General features: G+C 35.6%; 1 protein-coding gene across 4 annotated transcripts in view; it reads right to left on the bottom strand.

Moving 5' to 3' along the window:
- LOC135710670 (innexin shaking-B-like) overlaps nucleotides 1-13,885 on the bottom strand; it is a 135,943-nt gene that overhangs the window by 63,318 nt on the left and 58,740 nt on the right. For 3 of the 4 annotated variants that reach the window (XM_065233312.1, XM_065233311.1, XM_065233315.1), the window contains 2 exons: nucleotides 8,879-9,044; nucleotides 4,486-4,619 (listed from right to left, as the gene is read on the bottom strand). In XM_065233312.1, the coding sequence (XP_065089384.1) occupies nucleotides 4,486-4,619; nucleotides 8,879-9,044 (300 nt within the window). Of the gene's footprint in view, nucleotides 1-4,485; nucleotides 4,620-8,878; nucleotides 9,045-11,943; nucleotides 12,017-13,885 lie in introns of those variants that run through there. The other variant, XM_065233317.1, reaches the window with a different exon arrangement.

Genomic DNA, 13,885 nt, shown 5'->3' on the forward strand with positions numbered 1-13,885 from the left:
TTCTTGATTCACAGTTCCGGTTGTGACGAACATCTCAATTATTTTAACATAACTACAAATTGCATGCCAAATCAAAACAAATTTTGGCAAGCTTCGAATTTTTTGCTGCTTAAATTTATCTGCCAAACTTATCACAGGCAGTGAAAAAGTCCATGCCTAGTAATTGTTGAAAGTCGGCTTTGACTTATGTTTCGTCATCCATTACACAGCAATCAAATTTTGTTAGAATTTCCAGATACAGCTTTTTTGTGCGTGTTTTTGCCACCAAATTCCGCCGTTCATCTCTATTGGGGAACTTCTGGACCTTGTACGTATGTAATTCAGAACGACCTTTCACATTCTGAACATAACTTTTTGAAACATGCAACTTTATAACCACATCCCTTCAGTGAATCCTACACAATTGCCTCCACTCACCTGCTATAAAAAAATATTTTTCGGAATTATGCAATCATTAGATGTTATAATGCTATGTTGTACTAGTAAGTAACAAGAAGAGGGTGTAAAGTATGTGTTTAACTCATAAAACCTGTCAATTTCGCGAGCGTCACAATCAGCGATCTTATGATTCGTGAGCGTTCACTCAGAGTGAGCGCTCACTAGTCGTAAAATCGTTGATTATGACGCACTGAAAGCAATATTGACAGATTTTATGTGTCAAACATATACTTCATGACCTATTCTTGTAACTTACATGTACTAATTAGCATTATACTATTTCATGATTTCATAATTCCGAAAAACATTTTTTTATAGCAAGAGAGTGGAAGTAACCCTGATTGACAATAATTGTACATTCTATATTGACGTCAATACATCGATATTGACGTCAATACATCGATATTTACAATATTTCAGTATTTACATCATCAATATTTGTGTCAATAATTCCTATTTGCGTCAATATTATGATAAGCGTGGGGCTTGCTTTGCCGAACCATTCGGATTACTTTTGAATGCACGCACCACCTTCTGTTGGACGTTTTTGCTTACTGTACCTGGTTTTTAGCTTGTGTTCGATGATCTAATCTTCATCAAATCGTTTTAGCACTCTTGAAACAGTAGTTCCTCTGCACTATCCCGAGTTGTTTTCCGAGTTCACAGTAGGATAATGTTGAATTTTCACGGTTTGCGAGTAAAATCTTTGCACGGTTGCTTTGCTGTTTCGGTTCAATTTTGAAATCTTCACAACAGAATAACACCAAACTTACAAAATTTAAACAATACACGTTGAAGTAAATTTCAATAAAATTTGGTAATTTTTCATCGTATGCAGGATGAGTTATGTGCAAATGTCAGTGGTGCATAAATTACGTGGACACCCTTTATTTGGCAGAATGTGGAAAACCCGACCATTTTTCACATTGTTAAATATCTTTTTCAGTTTTTTAAAATTTCCATTGTTTTTGGAACTGGAAAATAAGTTTAATCATACCACTAGATTAAAATTCCCATTCCCCCAGTGTACCTTAATTTCTGCAATAAATTGCACATTTATATTGATCGTCAGATATGGCGGAAATCGATTTTAAAATTAAGAACAATCAGTTTTTTTTGTGAGGTACAGCCACACATTGGGGCAGAATGGTACTTTTTTGGACAAAACACGTAGAGCTCTATAATGGATTTTTTTTTTTCAAAGCGTTTCAAACGGCCAACCACCTGCTTCGCCAAGATCTCAGGGGTCAGACTCGCTTCAGTGACCACACCTTCGATCTCCACATCACGTGCTGGGATGTTAACTCTATACTCGAGCGTAAAGAGCTGGGAGTCAACAATCTCGTTAGCTTGCTTCAGGTTGGAGATGACAACACGAAGTTTATTGTGCCTAACCTTCGAGAATTCGGTCACGGCCAAGAACCGCTGTGTCAGATCATGACTGATTTGCATAACATTATTTTTGGGCTGAAAGTAGACAACCCATGGGCCAGTTGAGTCTTCCGGGTAGACTCGCGATCGAGAGCTTTCTGAGCCTGTCCATTGCCAAACTGAGACGACGAACCAGGGATCGTATTATCTTTCTTTTAAAATGGCGTGCGTTTTCGACCCATATTACCATCGAGTGGCAAAGTATGGTCGTCTTCCGAATGTCCATTTTGCCGTACTAGTGGAAGACAGAATACACAGAACATACTATAAACACAGAATACAAAATGAAAATTTAACTAATTGACTAGATAAAGAAACAAGAACAAAAACATATCTGTTAATCCTATTCTACTACCACCGAGCGTTATATATGTCGGTGTTCTACGATGCGCGTGCGAGGGCGATCTTCGTTGTGGTGTGCTTGGTTGACGCTCGGCACTCAGTTGTACACACAATGATGGATGAACGATGAAGATGTAAAGACGGGTGCTCATACTCGTGAGCGGGTATGCGTGACCACGCAACGATAATGTGCTATGTGGTTTTCGAATTGCCAATCGCACCGATTAATCTTTTCTTGCGATTATGCCGAAAACCACACTTTCTTCTCCGAAAAAAAAAAACTCACCTTCGGATTAATTTACCGGGAGCTATGTCAGGAATCACTAAGCGAGAAAAAAAAATTATAATAGACACGAGAGAATAGCGAGGAAACTTCCAAAACAACGGAGCACGAAACAAGTGGACCGTTCTTCTTGCTAGGACGCAGTGGAGTGATGAGTAGAGATGATGATTTGCATGAAATATACAATTACAAAATACAGCCAAGTTCCATTTCTAAAATCTCTGATCACGCCTTCCTTCTGGAAGTAAAGCCGTTGGTCCATGGGTTTACGGGTTGATAAGTAGGGTCCAGGTGTGTGAGCTATCTCCCTGGCGTCGGTAGCATAGGTACTCAGTACGGAAAATCAGAGAGGATGTTATATAAGAGACGCGCGGAGAGAATAAATGTAATTCTGGTTGCACGGCTAACTAAGTTATTTTTCTGCAAGGTTTGGCAACCCGCAATTTTGTGATTACTTCGAGTGACTTTTAATTTGAGCGACTGTCATCTGCAAAAAATGAATAATTTTTTAACCGTATCGGTAGTATTGGTATTCAATCAATTTTTGACAACTCTGAGTGACAATAATATTCCAGCTCAGCCCTAATAAACAATACCATAAACCAACGATAACCCTAATGATAGAACTATTTCACAAATGGTTTGGATGATACCCCGAACACGTCGTTAAGCAAAATAACCATAAAAATTTATTTATGGTGTCCAATTTCACTTTTCATACGCAAACTTAATTATAATTACCTTTTTAAATCTTAACAATTAATAAAGACAACCAACCAACCAACCAACCTCAAAATTTAAATTCAACCCCAATCTTAATACTCCCCACGCTTTTTTCTTGGTGAAGCGCTCGTGTTTATTTACATTGCTCGATTGGAACTTTGGGCTTCAGTCTTCGCACATCTCTTATTCTCTGCGGAAAACAAGATCGACGGAAAACAAATCAATGGAAAAAAAAGATCCATTGCTCGATTATAAAGGAATCATTATTTGCCTACTAGTACGGTTATGGAAGTACTTCGGCTTCAAAAAGTGCATTTGTATATCTCGTAAAGGAAGTGGGGGTAAAATAAACACCTGACTTTTAGAACGATTGATTGATATTTTGATAAATAAATAAGGAATTCGAAGGCACTGCTCAAATCATCGAGATAGGCAGGAATATCGAAATACATATAGAACATCGAGAAATTGAGAGTTAATACAGTCAACAAGCTAATAAATATTGTAGACGTGTTTAGATGGCATAGAAATTCCATATATTAACATCAGATTACGACTTAATGTCCAGCTAAAGAATTAAACAGCATCTAAATTTAAATCTTAGAACAAACCAGGCTTTAACATTACATTGTGCGTTGTACTAGATTGCAGGATAATTTATATCTGCTACATTTACATTATGCTTACATTTATCAATTTTTATAAGTATATGTAGGGTATAGTGCTACTTCGTCGGAATCGCCCATTTCCGTTCTATCAATAATAACAATAATTTCACCATGCACGAATCATTAATACGTTTGTTTCGATGCTTTAGCCACAAAAATGCCTAAACGAGCTTTTATGACTATATGTATGACTATTTACACTCATTGTTCTCAAACAAAAGAAGCGCTCATAGCAATTTTTTTTTCTTTGTTCGTTCGTAGAACGAAGAAAACTCTAAATATCTAAACCAATGGCGTTTCAATGTGTTAGGATGAAATCGAAATTCGTGGAACAAACTTAGAATCAAGAAGCAGTGTTAGATTTCTAACAATATCTCAACAATTTGTGACTATTTATCAAATCCAACGGTACGTATAGAACGGTAAATAAATTCAGTAGAATCACTCCTTTTTTGGGTTAAAATCGGTTCGAAAAAGAGAGTGCGGATTGTGCTTAGTAGAACGGAAATTATATTAAAAAACCCTATAAAACTTGTAAAGAGATGGGTGCAAGATGTGGATTTGGCTGTTTTTATTGAACAATGATTAAATACTACTTACCGTGTATGTACGCAGTCTATTGGATTTCCGACGTATTGCCGAGTTGTTACTGCTATTGAGAACGTTACCAAAAGCACAACGGTTGCATTGGTGTGTAATCGGAATATTGAGGAATCTGTTTTCACATGATTAACCTAAAATGATAATGGTAAAAAATTAGTTAATAAACATTCAAATATATGTAGCATAAAAATGTATTTTATTTTATTCAGATACAAATATTCAGTTTCTCAACGGTCACAGCATCAAACTTCAAATTCAACATTACACATAGATCACATTTAAATAACATCGGAATTGATTTACTGAGTGCGAGTATGGGTGATACACAAGGGTCCTACATATTGAAATAAAAATAATAAATTTCTTATACGCCACCCTCCAGTTCTATTCAATACCCTAAAATATGACTGTATACTAAAAATGATAAAGATTGATGAAGGTTTAGAAAAGGCCTGCGCAACCAATTTAAAAAAAAGTCTTCGCATTCGGCCGGTGGGTTGTTTCATTCTCGTTGAACTTTGTCAGACGAGAACTTAGAACCATGTTTGCGGTTTTCAGTTTTTAAGATCAATATGCAACGAGTGTTGGACAGCAGCTAACAATTTTATGTTTCTTATTAATTAACTAAGCTGTTGACTGCTGATATCTTAAACACTAACAAAAATAAATAAAAAAATTAAATTTGTAACATTGTTGAACCCTAGTAGCACGCTTGTCATAACAAAGTTTCCGACTTATTTCAGTCATAAACACGTTTCTGCAAATTTTCGTGATGGCAGTGAGCTACTAAATTTCTGATTTTTTTAAGGTATATATTTTTATTACATTTGGCCCAAATCTGATAATGTGATTGGAAATTTTTTAAAAGCGTACTGCGTAAAAAAAACCACGTAAAAACCGACTCCGACTCCATTTTTAGCCCACAAGCTAACATTTGGCTCGCGGTTCAAAAACGTTGGGCAGGCCTGGTTTAGAGTTTGCGCCATTGGATTGCAGATTGTATGGAGATTTCGGTGAATTAGTATGGTAAATTATTGGGTATCGCATAAATATCTCTAACTTTGGTTGTAGTTGTGTAAACGATGGAAAAATTTGGAACTGTTGTCATGAAATTGGTGCTGTTTTCTTGCACATTTTCATATGTCAAAATCTACCCTATATTGGCATTTTTTCGCATTTCTATCTTTCTTGAGACGCTGTTTAACAGATCGTAGCAACAGCAAGCTTTTTGGTCATTGTCATAGCAACAACATATTACATTTTTTCAACACCATTAAAACCAAAGTTAGTGCGATATAAGCGATTTTTATAATTCTTCCACATTAATACCCATACAAATTTCATACCATTTGCGCGACCTCTAAACCTTCATCAATCTTTAGCATTTTTTGCACAGGCTGATATTTTGGGGTTATGAATCGAACTGAAGGGTGGTCTATAAGAAATTTGACAGTTTTTTTAATGAAGTACCCTTGCGATACACTGTCAGTATGACGTAATGTTCCAGAATGCTGATAGAGGCAAATAAATCTTCATGTTTTTGCGAAACTTGATCATAATCAGATCAAATCACTGTTACATAAGATCCGGGTGCCCGTGGTAAACATGAGCCGTGACGTGTAATATGACATTAAATGTTACAGTGATTTTTTTCTTAGCTGAATTTTGATATGTTTTGGCAAGAAACCAAGTAAAATCAAATGCTAGTCGGCGGCGGTGCCAATCTTGGCATCAAAAATATAGTGTATAGAGTAAGCTGGTACAACACATCGACCTCAGTTGAACAAATTAAAATATTTTGAAACTTTAAGCATTTATAATCAAACTAATTATATACACACGATCCCTAATGCAAGGTTTACAACTTACTCTCACAGAGCATTGATGAGTTTTTAGTTCATTCGTAGCAAGAACGATTATTTAAGAAGAGCGTTCAAAACGAACTTTTACTCCACCGATGGGCAAAAGTTCGGCACTGGGAAAAAGATTGCAAACTGAATGGCAGTTTTAGAGAAGTTTTGCCACTACAAATCTTAAAATGCCCCATGACGGTGTGAATTACATAAAGAAACCACATGATTGTGCCCAGATATTGTGCTAACTTGGCTAACAAAGAAATCCCCTCGAAAAAATTGCACATTCTGCTCCATTTATGATTGTTTAGAGTACATCGGAAGTCGGTAGCAACAGAGGAAAACAAGATCGACGGAAAACAAATCAAGGTAAAAAAAAGGCATTTGTGAATGATTACAATTGCAATTACAGCTTTCTAATGACATTTCAACGGTTTGATACTCCTAAAAACATCTTCAAGCGAAACGCAAGCAAGACCTGAAACGAGATGGACAAGCCAACGAGCAAGCTTTTTAGCTAATAATGTATTTAAAAACTATCATGCCCAGAAATAAAATTTTCCCTTCACTATTGAGTTTTTCTTGTTGATCTCCTACAAGTTATGTTATGTTATAATTTTAGAAAAAAAAATGTCTGTAACTTTTCGAAAACATCAGATTTTTCGCGATTTTTTTTTGGAAAATTTTGACTCTAAAAGATCTTTCAAACAAGTGTTAACATATTTTGTACGTACTTTGAAAACCGTGGCTTAATGGTGAAAGCTTCCTTAAACTGTACTTCTGCAACACAACTCAAATGTTCGAAGTGAAGACAATTGTGGATTTTTTGCATTTATTGAATATTTCATTTAACATCAATATCATTGCTTAATACTCATTTCCATATTAGAATGTCTGATGGGTGATTAGATATTTTTTTTCCTTGATTTGTTTTTCTTCGATGTTTTTCGTACTGAGCACGCTACCGACGCCAGGGAGGCAGCTTCCATACCTGGACCCCACCTATCGACTCATCAACTCATGGACCGGGGACCAACGGCTTTACTTCCCTTCAGAAAAAAGGCGTGATCAGAAATGTTATGCCTCAGAACATCCCGGCGGCGCCGACTGGGATTGAATCCAGGCCTGCTGGGGTGAGAGGTAACCACGCTTACCACTACACGACCGGCGGCGCTGTGAGTAGATATTCTCTCTAAAGATTTATGATTTATCTCCACTTTCTTTGTGAGCAGGTCTTGTAAAGGTACGTTAATCTGCATGTGGACGTTTTGCTTATTTTTAATACATTAAAGGGAGTATTCGATAAAAATGGCACATCGGATTTTCTTGAATTCTTCAGAGGATGAAAACTACTAATGAGTTATGATTTACAAAATTTGTTTTGTTCAATTTCGTCTCTCATCCCGAATGCTCGCACTTTCCTTTTCATTCCACTTAACAATTTGCCGAGACTAACAGATTTTTGCTGAGTTATCAGCTAAAAACAGATATTTTGCAGAGATAATAGGCTGTTTGAGATTTAACCGAGCGTTAAAACAATTTCAATATATTTTATTTAAAGTTTGAAGTTGGTTTCACTATTGTGTTAAATCTCTGAATTTAGTTGCGTATCTAGAAGTCTGATTTTAGATATTGCGAAAATGGCGTTTCTTTGAAATTTGTTTTATTAGGTTTCACATCGAAAGTGGCATTCCACCAGCTGCTATTAGAGGTGGCCATTTTGAAAGAAACAGGAACATTTAGTGGCCTTAGGTAGCCTAGCCAGGGCTTGGGTTGATTCCCGGTCCAGTCTAGAAAAATGTTAGGCTTCAAAATTCAACAATATACCAATTCATGCTTTGGTTAACATAGAAAGCTCTCAATTTACAACTGTGGAAGTGCTTCAAGAATACGAAGTTGAGAGCAGGCGTAAAGACGTCGAAAAGAGCAAAAATCAAGAAGAAAAAGAAGATGAAGTGAAAGAGAACGCCTAATTTCGAATAACAAAGCTGTTATACTCAATACATATATCCTACACTCAAACTAATGTTCGCGTCAATGTTACGTGAAAAAATACGCAGATTTTTTCGATCGTACTTTTCACGTAAGAACTACGTGATTCTCATGTAGGCGCACTCATTTTATGAAGCCTCAAAAAAAAAAAAACTAAACCAATTTTTCTGGTTTTGCTATTGACCTCTTTCCGTGTACCCGTGTACTACACCTTGATAATAATAGCAGCAAAATTCTTTTATAGTGGAGTAAACTGTATCGTTTTTCTTGATGATGATTTTTGGAGTATCATACTTTTGATATGTCATCAGGAAGCTTGTGCTTCATACCATCATGGGGTATTTAAAGAATTGCAATGGCAAAACTTCTCAAACCATTTGTTGCGGAAATGTTCGTTTTGAACACTCTTACGAAAAAACCGATCTTTCTACTTCAGTTGTAAACCTTGAATGAGGGATCCTGTGTATGGAGCGAGTATGATAAATTTTAATTTTCAGTATACAATTAATAATAATAATTAGTAATTAATAACTGTGAGTACTTACCGATGATCTGCTCACTTGCATAAACGCATAAACGCCTCTTAAAAACTCCATATTACTACTGGATGGTGAGTTAATGGGGGCTCTTTGTGGCGGCCCCCCTTGATTTCGGCGAAAATAGGATGGCACTCCTTCAACCAGCTGTGTTTTTACTTTCTTGGAAAATGATCTGATAAAAAAAAAACAAAAGTTTCATTATATGTAGGCATTCAATAATAATTTTTAGTTTTTATGTAACGATTTGAAGCCATCTTATTTTTTAATAATATATAACAATACGACAGCTATACACACGTATACTCGTAAATTATGTTCTAACGTTCAAGTAACATTCAATTAAAAAAAATGTCAGGCAATAATGGTTTATACGGACAAACAACATAAAATCCTCAATCGGTGTACACATTCGCTTGAAAAACAGGAATATATCCGAGTTCAAGGTGCGCGTGGGTGTGTGTGTGTGGGAAAGGTAGATAGAGATGGAGATAGAGAGAGAGAGAGAGAGAGAGAGAGAGAGAGGGAGAGAGAGAGAGAGAGAGAGAGAGAGAGGGAGAGAGAGAGAGAAAGAGGAAATGCTAACATGAAGCTTTAGTGTGATACTTTATTAGCTAGAGAATGATCTTTAGAAGAGGGTAGGTGGATAGTTCCGTTAGAGTACGGCAGTATGAAAATTGAATAGAAGTTGAAAATGAGCGAAGGGCAATTAATGCGACAGTATAAAGTCAAACGCACATCTTTTGCCTAACTCGTGCGATGTACGCGGAGACTTGAAGTATGTCTTCAAGTCTACAGGCAAAAGATACGCGTCCTTCTTTTGCTCATTACTGACTGCGGCTGTGGAATAGTTCTAGCGACGTTTCATCACTACCTAAAGCCCCACGTTGCGAGAGCATTTCCAGTCGATGGTGTGTTATAATGAAATTCTTCTTTACCTAACTATTGTAGTGCTCCTCTTGACCTATCCACCTACCCTCTTCTAAAGATCATTCTCTAGCTAATAAATTATCACACTAAAGCTTCATGCTAGCATTTCCAACCAACATTAAATTCATGTTTCTTAAAAGTTTTCATGAGGTAATGGTAAGTTTAGTAACTATTTATCGTGCCCAATTGTTACGGAAATGATAAGCGTATATTGACACATATTTTGGCAGTGGAATTTCGTCTGCAGGTCAATTAATGATAAGAATCATAAGTAGTGGCAACTTATTAGACCCAGGTTAGGAACATGTACCATGTAAGACAGAAGCTTTAAAACTCTTCTATTTTACGTATTGAGTACTTTTCATAAATTTACAATTATCAAAATTTCTAATTTATCTGGAGTTTTCAAAATAGACACATAAAAAACTGATGAAAACCGAAAACAGTTCATCATATTTCAGTATATTTTTTTTTTAACTTTCTTTATAAGAGAAAATCCCGACGGCACCGACTGGAATTGAACCCAGGTCCCTTGGAATTAAGTAGAGGCATCAACCTTCTCTTGTAGCTTACAAGTTTTTTTCTTTAAACTTTATCATAGTATATATAATATTATAGTTCTTTTTTGCCGGAGTCTAGTACATCACTTTAACTTCTAGGAAATCTGAAAGGCTGTTAGAAATTTCTTTGTTTTAAGCTATTTGGGGATTTGCTCAACTGATACAAGAATGATTCCGCTACCTGTTTGTGTTGTTAGTTTGTGTGAGCTCTAATTTGCGAGAAATCGGTGGTCTATGTACATTGGTACATTAGATTGTTGCAAAGTTTGAAATTTTCGCTTCAGAGTGTTCAATCGGTTTCACACTGGATATTTATAAGCTTCCCAAAATTAGATCTCTTTCGGCAAGAAACTGACTTGACATAAACCATTTGAAGGTTATACGGAAAAAACTATCGGAAGAAAACTTTTTGATCGTATCTAACAATTCACCATATCGCGTTGTTTAAAAAATGACAGCTGTGGTTGTAGGCAATTTACTCAGCTACTTTGCACACTTTGCCGGAAACCACTTTTCGATTGAGGGTAAGATATAAAAGATATTAATCATCTTCGACGTTGGCGTCTGATGATCTTGCTCAATCAACTGCTCAGCAGGCAACATTTACGTCGCGCGTGAAATAGAGCACAACAATCATGGCTACTATGCAACCCCCTGCAATGCGATCCAGTTCTTAAAACCGCCGAAAACATCAGCATATCAACATTAACATATTTAAGCTCCAATCATGTAACATTAAATGCGGTAATGTGCCAACAAATGTAATGCCTTCAAAACCATTCTTACTTTCCCGCAATGGACAGTTAAAAAATTATTTAGTTGTTTTCGAATTGACGAGCACAATTTGCGTGAATCATGCTCGCCTATAACGTTATCTAGAAAACTCTATCTATTTTCCGCAACGCGGCGCGACATGTACCAAGCTTAATCATAGAGGAAAAGGAGGAGCTGTCAAATGAGCACCAGAGCACCAGAGAAATTTGGCTTCACTCGAGTTGTTCCCAGATGACAGACATTGCAGTCCTGTGCTACTATGTCACACTGCACATTGCAGTGTTGCCCACAAAACAGCCGCTTGATCATGCAATTAGTATATTATTTAAATTTTTTAATTTTTTTTTTTAGTATATTTTATAAGAGCAATAGGAAAAACGCAAAAAGTCAATCGACAAAAAAAAGTTCTCCCATAGTAATTTCCATATAAATTTCAAATGGTTCGTGCCAAGTCAAGTGAGCCAAATGAGATTACATTTTGGGAGGCTACTCAGGGCTCGTTTGAGTATTGTGAAGCGAAAACTTCAAATGTTGCATCAGTCTAAAGCAGTTTCGCCTTATTAAAACATTGCTTATTTTTATTTTAAAGATTTTCGTAGGCTGGTCAACTCTTAGTTTTAATTAGCGATCTTTCGGCTGCAACATGTTTCTTTTAAATCATCAACCTAGCATCGTTAGTTGAAAAATAACGCAAAAAGTAGTGTACAGAAATCTTGTATACATAAGAAATTAAATTTGAAACAACGTAAAATAAGAAGAAAGTTGGTAAAGAATAGAATAAATTAGAGATCCTCAATGCAATTAACTCACCACTGGTGCAGGTTTAACTTAATTGTTTTTAAGATGCCGTGTTTGTGACAAGATTGTGTTTATCGGTACCAGTGTTTTTCAAAAGTACGCATGCTAGATTCGGATTGAGCTTTTCCTAAGGATAGAATATTACAAATGGCTAATTTAGTGTACAACTCGCAATTTCACTATTCTACTTCATTGCGATAAATGCATTGATGATTATAAACTTCAGCATTAGCATTATCATTATTTCTAAATCTAAGTAGCAAGCCTTCTATGCTGGTGATTTCTATTCTAGTGAAAAATATTGATTGGGTGTCAAGAAACTGTGAACTACCGAGTTGATAAGTCCTGAGAGTCTGAATCTGTGCCTATTAGCACTAAAGGCAAATCTAAGAAACGTATAAAAAGATGAAAAAAAAAAACTAAAGTAATTTAACAATCTATACAAATACATCAAATCATTTTCATTTTGCTTTTAAACATGAAATAATATTAATAACTAGCCATACCGTTAAACGGAAACTTCCAACATATTCTGAATTGGAGTTTAAGGCCTCAGGCCTTCCCAACGTACGACCCGTGGGCTATATCCAAATGTTTTGAGCGGAGCGTTTTGAAAAAAAGGTCAGTGGACTGTTTAATCCAACTAATGAATCCTGATTCTATGTTGCTTTCATTTTTATTAAAAACAAGATAAGGCCATGTTTAAAAATGTAAATTTTTGATACTTTAACTTTTAATAATAAGCTTTTTCAAAAGTATAAAATAAACTAAGGGTCGATTTCATAACCTATGCTTAAATCTTAAACTAATTCAAAGGTTAAGTCTTATGCGTAGGTGAATATAGCCCACAAAAAAAAAGTTGTAATTTTCCACGGGCCAACCTTTAGATTTTCTCCTTTAAGTGAGAAAACTATTATCCGAAAGATTTAGCTCATAGGGTAGAGTTGAGTTGAAGCTTTAAATTTTAATTTTGTGTGGAAATTTTGGATATAATATATTAAAAATTACAACCCTACACTGTTTCAATAGTAAAAAAGTTTCCTTGTTCTCATTTAATTCAGTATACCAAATCTTGTAGTTCAAAAAAATAGTAACAACTTTGCCGCATCATGAATCCAGTTAATTTTATTGAGATATTCGCTTTGAGATGTACATATATGAGTATTTGGTATATGAACATTTCAACCAAATCCCTTACATAATCTTTAAACCAAAAGCGCCAGCCCGTGGTACAATAAACAAAACAGAGAAAGGTTATCTCACCTAAAGGCACTAGTCTGGATGTTAGTCTGTTTAAAATATGAACTTTTAGATTGTTTTGTGGTAATCTAGTTGATATGCCTACGATGCACATATAATTCCATGAATGAATATCTCCATAATACTAACTTGATTCGTGATGCTGATATTCTAAGCTCAATCGAGTTGGCTGATCCAAAATAAAAAGAAGCTTCTAAAAATATTCTAAAATAAGCTTCATTTGGGAGCTTATTCAAGATGCTTGCCCGTCACTCCGCTCCTCTGATTAAAATAACACACTAAGGACAGTAAATATGAGTAGCTATGAAGTGATGGAGCGTTTATCAAAGGTTTAAGGAGCATTTCATTGTTTTAATGGAACGTTTACATAGCTGCTATTTAATATCACATTTAATGGCACACAGGTGGAATTGTGATTGATTTTCAAAATAATATTAAAACTTGTTTTGTTTTGTTTCACATGCATAAACAATTCAAATAAATCACATTAATCATTCACTTTTAGGCGATACCTGCAGTTCCTTGTATTTGAGTAGATGAAATTCAAGTACGCTACAATGCAATGTAATTAAATCGGAACCTTCAATTACGAACCAAACTGTGGGTTCGCAAATCGACTCGGTGCGTAAAAAAAAACTCGCTATTTGGGAATTACTTCGAAAAAAAAAAAGTTTTTGAAATTATTGTCAAGTAC

This window comes from Ochlerotatus camptorhynchus, unplaced genomic scaffold (assembly GCF_037179485.1).
Source record: "Ochlerotatus camptorhynchus isolate MF236.1 unplaced genomic scaffold, CSIRO-AGI_Acam_v1.1 ptg000400l, whole genome shotgun sequence".
NCBI classification, from domain to species: Eukaryota; Metazoa; Arthropoda; class Insecta; order Diptera; family Culicidae; genus Ochlerotatus; species Ochlerotatus camptorhynchus.